At 33.1% G+C, this 10,216-nt stretch overlaps 1 protein-coding gene across 1 annotated transcript; it reads right to left on the minus strand.

Annotated features, from left to right (window-relative positions):
* Positions 1 to 309: 309 nt before the first annotated feature.
* LOC126721251 (probable WRKY transcription factor 53) lies at positions 310 to 3,171 on the minus strand. The gene is made up of 3 exons (XM_050424306.1): positions 2,334 to 3,171; positions 2,104 to 2,232; positions 310 to 951 (listed from the first exon to the last, which is right to left on the minus strand). The coding sequence occupies exons 1-3, from the start codon at positions 2,630 to 2,632 to the stop codon at positions 345 to 347; spliced, it is 1,035 nt and encodes a 344-aa protein (XP_050280263.1). The 5' UTR covers positions 2,633 to 3,171; the 3' UTR covers positions 310 to 344.
* Between the last annotated feature and the right edge of the window lie 7,045 nt (positions 3,172 to 10,216).

The raw sequence follows: 10,216 nt of genomic DNA on the forward strand, positions 1-10,216 counted from the left end.
AGAGGTTTTTTTTTTTTTTTTTTTTTTAAAAAAAAAAAAGGTAAAAGGCAGAAAATTTGACATGAGGAGCTACTGCTACATATTATTTCCAATACTTTAAAAAACTAAGCAAGTGAAAATTCTCATGACTATCACCATAGAGACATTCATATACAACTTTGGTCATCACTCATATGAACATTCTTGATCTCTCTTTCGATGCTGACTATGATGCAAAGGCATTGCCTAATCCACCAAATTTCCAAACCTCTTTTTTTGGTTTTTGTTATTTTTTTGGATTTTTTTTTTTTGGGGGGGGGGGGGGGGGGGGGGGGTGGTGTTAATTGTGGCTAATGAGGTAACAATTAGGAGAAGAATTCCGGGTTGTCAAATGGGAAATTTGGGTCAATGTCCACCTTATCAAGTGAAAAGTCCAAGTTCCCAATTGGTGAATTGGTGACAGAAGTCGGGGCAGAAATTATGTCAGTGAGATCAGATTCGGATGTTTGCACATTGTGGCCTAGTCTGTAACTGTTTATGTGGCATGGAGACAGTGAAAACAGGTTGGATTCAGATGTTGCTGGTGATATAAAAGTTGGAGAAAAACTCCCCATGAAATTGTTCTCCAACATTATGGACTCCGAGAAAATATTATTATCAGCATTGTCTGATCCAATTGGTGTAGAAGGGAAAGAAAAGGACGGAAATATGCCATCCTCTCTAGTTTCCATGTCCTCACTTTTAAGCCCACCTCCATAATTGAACACTATTTCCTGTGACTGTTGTTGGGGTTGAAACTTTCTTTTGTTTTCTTTTACTGATGCCGATGCCACGTTTAAATGAGATGCTTGGCTACAAGTGTGACGACCTCGATAGGTAACTTCGAAAATAGTGGGGTCTTCATCACATCTTTGAACTTGCTTTGTGGCTAAACAGCCTTGTGAATGTCGATGAGTGCATCTATAATAACCCCTGCAATAGAAATAACTATGGGGTTACAAAAATGTGACAAGAAAATATCTTTGAAATTGTCATAAATATGTTTGAAGTTTTTGACAAAATGGTGGGAAGTAATGGCCCAACAAAACACTGTACTGTACTATTGTGGTCCAAAATCCAAATGGTACCTTCAGAGACGCTAGCTGGACATCTTGGACTAGGACCAGGTTTATTATCTCTAAATACTGTTAAAAAGGGTATTCAAAATTGCAAATGATTGTACAAGCTTCGGGCCACAAATATTTAGCTACAGCCAGAAAATTTAGTCCATCAATCAACTGTAATTTATTTTTTATTTTTAATGAAACATCAATCAATTGACTTTTTTTTAGAACAAATCAATCAATTGACTTGATAATGGGTTTTTGTATTTTCACATGTACAGAGAATCCGATGGGTTTCCTGACGCATACTAACATATTTTTATCAATATCTTCTATTTTAAGAAATTTTTTATGAAAAAATTAAAAAGTTATTAACTTTTTTAATAGTTTTTTTAATTTTTTATAAAATATTTTCAAAAATAAATAATTAATGCCTGCCTTAAAGAAATACATTAACTAGACACTATATATATATATATATATATATATATATATATCTTTTAGATGCTCTTAACAACAACCTATGGTTTTGAATTAACTGTAATTCTCTGAGTAAACTCTTTCTCTGACATTGTCTTTTATTAAATAGGGTTTTGAATATACCCTTCTTGATTTAAAAAAAGAAAAAGAAAAAAGAAACCCACCCACATTACGCTAGCTGTCAGAAATAAAACCAAGACTATACTTTGATCAGAGCCTGCAATAGGACAGTGTATATAAGTATCCTCTAGAAAGCCTTTGGATAAGATCAAGCACAACAACTTTAGATCATTTTTTTCTTTAATCACAATGATTAAAGAGCCTAAGGCTTGTATGGCTCCAAACAAAAGGCGTTCCTAGCTACTTTGGATAAGACAATAGATGTTTGTCACTTAAAGGTGGACTGGACAACTCCACAACATCACATGTCAACTATGCATATGTTTTTTCAAGACAAAATATAACGAAAATCTAGGCTTCCTTTTAGTTTTTACTTCAGACACACATCAATGATTAGAGAGCAAGGCAAAAACTTTCTTACCTCGGAAAATTAGCTCCAAGGATGTCTTTCTGCCCATATTTTCTCCAGCTATAACCATCATCAAGAGGGCCTTCTAGCCCTGTCCCGGAGCAAACCTTCACTTGTTCTGTCCATCGGGGCAATGTCTTTCTGTACCACACAAATACATTTAAGATTAGCAAACCCTCACATTCAAACGTACCTTAGCTAACTTAAGTAGAACTAATTGTTGGTTGAGGTCTAATTTTTACCTTTTCTTGTAGACATCTTTGTGCTTAGAGTCTTGGTCATAGCCTTCACTTCTTGGGCTAGTAATGGCAAAAGAACTAGGCGATTCAAGATTGTTGATGCTGGATTTGGGCTCTTCTACACAAGCACCCCAATTTATCATTGAAAGTGCTTTTTCATAAGAAGAAAGTATCTTCTCAATTAAGAATTCACAAGTTTCATGCGACGAAGAAGGGTTAAGATGATTCATAAGCTGCTTTGCTAGCTCTTTCCCTTGATTCAGTTCACTGATCAGAGTCTTTTGCTCCCATTCCATGGCCATTTCAATTAGGAAAAATGCTCAAAAAAAATTGGCACAGCTTTAGCTTAAGAACAGTAGGGATTGCGGAGATGGAGGGCAAGCAAGGTACAAAGGTCTATAGCACGTGAAGGAGGAACATTCAAGGCTATGAAATTTATATAACGATGTCCAAAAAGGAAGTTCAAAATGGGATATGGTGAGGCCGAAAATTGTTGAAGCAGAAGCTGCAAACATGAAAATATCTTGCATGACACCCAAGTAAGCTATGAAATGTGTTGTTGTATAGATGAAATGAGATGGGATAGCAAATGGGTTGGAATGATTAATGGCTAAGTAAAAGATGGCTATGAAATGTGGTAGTAATAGTGACCAGAAGCTCCAAATCTTGAATTGATGTTAAAGGGTAAGTGATTATAGAGTGAAGGAGGTATGAACTGTGAAGCTGAGGTGAGAGCTGAAAGCTTATGTATACTACAAGGAAAGCGAAAATATTTTCTTTAGTGAAGAAATTGGGAGGAAAGGGATGATATAAGGAGAGAAAAGAGAAGGAAAAGAGACAAGTTTGACCAAAGAAAACCGAGTAAGGAGGTTTTTCCGCAAATGGACCAGTTTCTTGTAAGGGGATTATAATAGTATAGATTGAGAAAAGGTCTATTTGCTGACTGATTCAAACCCACAAAAAGGGTTGCCAATAAAACTCACTCACATTACATTTGATGTGATATCATTTTCTCTCTCTTACAAGGACTGAGGAACAACGCGGAAGAAGGCTTGAAGATTCTCGTCTCATCACTTTTTTTTTTTTTTTGGCTTAATCATCTCTGACTGTCCAATGTATTCATACATTTCACACTCCTTTAATTTGTGAAATATTGTGGATGGAGAATTTGAGATAAGGGTTTTTCGGCTTATGCGCCTGACGTAGTTCGCTAGAGCCATGACTAACCCCTTGCTTACGGTGATGTTGATTGATCACCATGTGAGTAGCACTCCCAAACATGAAGAAGACATCATATATATATATATATATATATACATATATAATATTTTTGGAAAGACATCATAGTTCATAGATATGTTTTGCATTTTTATTGCAAATCTATAAAGTATCTTCTTTTTTTAACAAATCTATAAAGTATCTTTCTCTATTATTTATCCATGTTCTAAATTATTTCTGCGAAGGAAAATGATTGCCATATCTATATGGGTTCAATTCTATATTAAGGACACACATTAATTATCCATTTTGAAAAAACTATCAAATGGTTCACTAATGTAGGCTCTAAGAGCATATGTTAATAACACCATTTTCTATATACCTTTCAAAATATTAATTTGGTCTTTAGAAATAAGTTGTGTTGTCACATCATCCCAATCAATCAAAGATCAAGTTGAAATACATTATATATGTGGCATTTGATTTATAATGATTTATAAAACTAACAATTGGTTTTAATTTTTTTTTAGACCATTGAGTTATCATAAACACAACATATTAACTAGTTTGTATATTTGTGGCGTTTGATTTATAATGATTATTCTTTATCATGAAATAACGATAAAACTAACAATTGGTTTTAATTTTTTTTAGACCATCGAGTTACCATAAACACAACATATTAACTAGTTTGTAATTGATGTATGCAGAATTCTAAACCTTGTCCTTTATTGGACATCACATCAATTAGTTTGTAATTGATGTAGGAAACATTCAAACCTTAGGAACTTTATTGGACATCAAGAGGCTTTGTAGTTGAGATAATTAGAACTCACAATTTAATTTAGGATTTGAGTAGAAATGAACTTGTTTTATAATTAAGAAAAATGCTATTATGCCTTTATATATATATATAAATTGGGGTCTATGCATTTAATGGAAAAAAAATGGTAATTATGGAGACTTCAAATAAGAATTCGTTAAAACATATACCACTTTAATTTCTCCCCATTTTGGAATGATAAACAAATGGACTTAAGTTCCTCTTTTTAAATTCTAAAATAAGAGAATGAAAATAAAAAGTTTCAAAAATCCTTTTAATTCCATTCTAGCCCATATTCTACTCTCCCATGCGCGAAAGAAAATTCTTAAAATAAAATACAAATAAAATAAAAAAGACTTAAAAATCTTTAAAGGAAAATATTAGTTTTGAGTACATACATTTTTTTTTTAAAGAAACTTTTGAGTACATACCTTTTCTTTTCTTTTTTTCTTTTTTGAGGAAATTGAGTACATACTTGTGTATGATTTTTTCATGAAAATTGTAAGGTTGAATTTATTCAATCATGTGTTGGCTTTATTCCGTACCAAATTTGCTTGTATTTTAGTAATTAGATAGCTTGTATTTATGCGGGAATAATGTAAGGGTTGTGTGTGAGAAAAGTGTGAAGAATTCAATTGTGTGAGTATTTAAGAGGTTTCTCGCAACTGGATCTCGCGAGTGACTCACGACTAGCAACTCGCCAAAATGCCACACGTGTGAAGTATGTAGGAAGCTGAAGGGTCATGACAGCTAGAGCACTATAGGACAAAAATTGATAGTTTGGCGTAGCAGTTAACTTGCAAGACTAAGTCGCCAAAATGCCATGTTTTGCAAAAAAAATGACTTTTCATATTCCTCACATACCCTACTATAAATACCTTTATACCCATGAAATGTAGAGAGCTTCTAGAGAGAATTTTGAGAGAGAAACCCTAGAGAAAACCAAGATTGACTCATCCACAATCTTAGACATTTGATTCTCCAAATTCCTCTACTCTGACCCTCTCCATTGACACATCCTTGAGAGGCTCATTTGCCAAGTCCTTATCTCACCATACCCATATCAGTGAAGACATATTTTGGTATTTGGGAAGCAGTTCGAAGATGACCAATTCATTTGGTTGATGCAATGGGCTTATTGCGGGATCCAGGAAGCTAAAGAAGAAACGATCAAACTTAACCCTGTTGGAGCAAAAAGCTTAGAGAGTTTAGGTGTATTGGGTAGATTAGGCTTGGAGGGTCTACTACTATTCGTGTATCCCAACTTTATTCTTTAGTGGATCATTTTATCGCTTGGAGGGCGGCAGAGAGATTTTTCGCCGAGTTCTTCGATTTCCTCTTTGAGAACACATGTCGGTGTTATCTTTGTATTTGCATCTCTCTAACCCTTACTCTTGCCTTTTAATTGATGTTGTGTTGTGATTAATTGTGGTTTAAAGTTGTTTATCTGTTTGGGTTTTTTCTTGTACTTATTATTCCACACATTTATTGTTTAAGTATAAGCTTGTGTTAGTTATATTTAAAATTGGAGGTCTAAACATTCATTAGTATTTTGTACACCAAGTGAACTTTCAAAAATTTATCCACAGCTCAAAAAGATTGATTAAGATTTTTTTAGTAAAATGGACTTGAATTCTCATTAATTGGACTGAATAGCTCTACTTCACGGAGTGAGTAGTGTCCGTTTTAAAATTAAAAAATAAAAATAAAAATTAAGTGTTACTAATTAAGAAATCAAATTGCTCTTAAGTCCTAAAAAAAAATTGCTCTATAGTTATTGTCAAACTAGAGTGCCTAGGTCAAAGATATTACTTATATATACAATATACTATTAGTCATTTTTTTTCCTTTTATTTTTTTTAGAAAACTACTATTAGTCTTTTAATGTAAATGTTAGTTAAAATTGTTATAGAACGCGGTGAGATGTAGAAGTGCATTTAAAAAAAAAAATAAAAAATGAATGGATTTGATTCAACCAAAAAAAAAATAATAATAAAATAAAAATGAATGGATTTGACTTTCTGAGAACGAAGTTGGTGCTAATCTCCTTCGTTCTGTTGTAGTCGCTAGGGGTTGCCAGTTTGCCACTTGCCAACCTCTCTTTCTACCTTTTTTTTTTTTTAAAAAAAAAAAAGAAAAGAAAAAGCTCTAACACCCCCTTAAACTTTAGAATTATTATCATCACACCCATAAACTTCTATTGGAGCCAATTTAGTCCCTGAACTTCACACCTCAGCCAAATCACTACATCCGTTAGTCTCCAAGTAATAAACTAACGTTCAACTCACGTGTGAGGCACGAAGAAAAAAAAAACACTAGCCAGGCCCAGATGAACCAATTGAGAGGAAAGAGAAACTTAGGACTCAGTTTTAAGAGAAAGAGAGGAAGAGGATAAAACGAAACCTGTTGTCCATGGTCTTGCCGAAGCTAATGTCCCTTCACTGATTGCACAACTCGTGATTTCAACGTTGCAGTTCGTTCTGTCTTTCAACTGCACAAAATCACTGGGTTCAACTATATATTGTTTAAATTGATAGTTTAAGGTTCTTTTAAATTACTGTTGTGGTGACAAATCTTTGTTTCTTTTGCGTTGAAGTGACTATTTGGACTTCAAATCATTGCAGCATCAAGGAGCTTCTTGTAGGTTATTATTTTAATATATATTGTTTGATTTGCTTCAGCAAACCATTCAAATTTGGGACCTTAATAAATTTAAACTTTTCATTGTTTTCATAATTCGGTGATATAATTTAAGCTTTTGAATGTCTTCTTGTGAAAAGGATTACACTCTTTAGACTTTAAACCGTTGCCGTTCAAAGTCCGATAGTCACAGAATGCCTTTCAACGGAGAAATTGATAAGATGTGCCCTTATTTGGCGAGACCAGAAACGTTAGTTTAACGTTAGTTTCTTAACTGGAGACTAACAGATGTAGTGATTTGGCTTAGATGTAAAGTTCAGGTACGAAATTGGCTGAAATAAAAGTTTATAGGATGTTATGGCAATAACCTCAAAGTTCAAGACATTTTTTCCAAAGAAAATTACTAAATGACTATAAAAGAAGGATAACATTCATATTCTTTTGTAAGACTGTTATAACCATAGGTATCAATACCTAGAAGGACGAAACCATTATTTTAGCTTGGGGTTTTATATATTGTGTTTATGCCTTGACCCCAAGTTTATATATATATATATATATATACAATTCTATCGATTTTGATTAACATGATAATCCCATATTTAGGATAAAAATTTGGGATCATGTCCAGTGAACTAATATCAATTTCAATTTTTTCAAGTTAATTAGTGCAACAATCTACAGTTACTCCAAGCAATAGATGAATAGTCATTATCATATTAAATGTGCTAAACGTTTTGCCAATCATGTAAATGCACAATATTAATTTAACCAATAGCTGGAACATACAACTATAAAAGACAACATATCTCTAGTGAGAGAGGTACGTGCTCTATGAAACACATACATTGCTTTTAACTCTCTAAGTTATTATATTAGCTATTTGGAGTCCTGATTTAAACATCGGAGATCTTTGGTAGGTGCAATACCGACACCTTCTCTGATCAGCTCTCTTACTTTTGCATGTTTATCGAAGCTTCCATCTCCATTTTTTTGAGAAGATCTTTCATCGACATCTTTGGATGAAGCACTCAACTGAGAGGTGAATTTTCACTCTAACAATTAGTGTTGCTAATTAAAATAGTTTCTAATGACTAAAACCCAAATATAGCAATTTTGGTATCGGACTTTCATTCTTAACCAAAGTTTATAATTGACAAATCATATGAATATGCATTTGTAAAGGTGTCATTCTTTGCATGGATTGCACCCCTCCCTTCTTGTTAACATACGTCCTTATTTTATCTCTTATGTCCCCGTTGGACTTGAATTTTGAAACCTCCATTAACTCTTGCAAACTCTCTCTCTCCCACGTGCAAGCTTGCAATTTGGCTTGGATTTTTAAACCTCCATTAACTCTTCCAAGATCTCTCTCTCGCACATACGAGCGTGCACACACACAACAGCTATTACCTTCTTCATCTTGTGAGATTGTGGTTGGATTAATGGAATTTGGGGCAGGATTTTGGAGGTGTTGGAGAATGGTTCGTTGGTCTTGGCCACTCAAGGAATTTGTCACTTGCTGCTCCTTTTTGCCCCCTTCTCTTCGGAAAATTCTTTGGTACTCCAGGAATATGAGAAAATGATGCTCCCTCCTCTGATGTCCATGGTGGATTCCACCATGAATTTAATGAATGGACTCTACTATGAATGTGAGAGGAGAAGGCAATATTCTCCGTACTCCAAGAGTACCTAAGAATTACTTATTCTCTTTTTACAATTATTGCTCACTCTAACGATATTCTGCCAATCCCACTTAACAACTTGCCATCTTATGAAAATGATTTTCTTGACCTACATTCCTACAGGCATTCCACGGTTGATAACTTGATGTACACTGGATAGCATCATATGCTAAATTTTAGGAGAATTAATATGTTAATAACATTTTCATAACAAGTTATAAGGCATGTTATTACAGGTAGACCAAAAAAAAAAAAAAAAGTTTAGTAAGCTCAAATTAAAATTAGTAATAATTTACCATTAAAGATTTGTTATGAAAGTACTATGAAAATGTTGAAAATGTAAAACTTCTCAAATTTGAAATTGGATTGTGCTCTACATAAGTGACAAGTAAACCCTTAATCCAAGCTAGACTAACTAGTGAGTACCCCTACGTGTCATCATGTCATCTGGATGACAGTGAGATTCAAAGCAAATTAAAGTTTTTTTTTTTTTTTTTTTTAATTCTTTTAATATTTGAAATTCGTAACAATTATCTATTTGCCTGACCAAAGAAAGATGATTTCAACGAAATACACTTCCTAAATCCATCTAGAAGAATCTTTTGCAATACAGACTCGATACACTTCTTTTAGTATGAAGTATTACTTCAATGCTAGCTTTCCAAAATGCTTCAGTTCAGCCCTGGCAGTCAAAGTTGTTGACTTCAACAACAAAAATCTAGAACAATGGTTCATGCATGTATTGCATTCCGCAATCTGCCATGTAATTTCAACCTATTTAGAGAAGAAAACATAGATTTAGGTTGAATCTCCACCACTATGAAATTTCTTATTTTTTTTAAATATTGTAAACCATTCAAAAAGAAGATAATTTAACAATCAAGTGTGGGCACTGGGGCTGGTCATGTAAAATAAGTCCTAGATCTTCAAATCTCCGCTAATTAACCAGGATAATACTTGTCGGCTCTAGTGAGCGACCTTGATAAACTGTAGAAAGTTGATGTACATCTTAATAAATTAATTTGGTTCGCAATTTTTTTTTTTTTTTTTTTTTTTTGAGAATAAGTTTGCAATAAATTGACTGCCAAATATACTGTAGAATGAAATTGATAAATTTTAATTTTTGAGAAGTTACATTTTACTACCTTAAAATATATTTCAGATTACATTTTACAGTATAAATTTTTCAAATACACATTTTGCATTCTAAACTATTATCTTTATTACACTATATACCCGACATCAAATTTACTATTAAATTGGATGAAAATTCAAAATTTAGGGTATAATATTTGTAAGCTTTTTAATTCAAGGGATTTAATAGGATCTTGAATCAAATTTTAGGGACAAGAAAAAATATTTCAACCTAACATCAATAATGTCCCACGTAATGGATGCTCCAAAATCTAATAAATTTCAAGAAATCTAAAGAATCCCAATTGTAGATATGTGTGACTTTTCAAGATTCGTATTTTGTGTACATAAAATTAAAGAACTATTTATCATTCCCAAAATTAATT

The sequence above is a fragment of the Quercus robur genome, chromosome 4 (genome assembly GCF_932294415.1).
Source record: "Quercus robur chromosome 4, dhQueRobu3.1, whole genome shotgun sequence".
In the NCBI taxonomy this organism is placed as follows: domain Eukaryota; kingdom Viridiplantae; phylum Streptophyta; class Magnoliopsida; order Fagales; family Fagaceae; genus Quercus; species Quercus robur.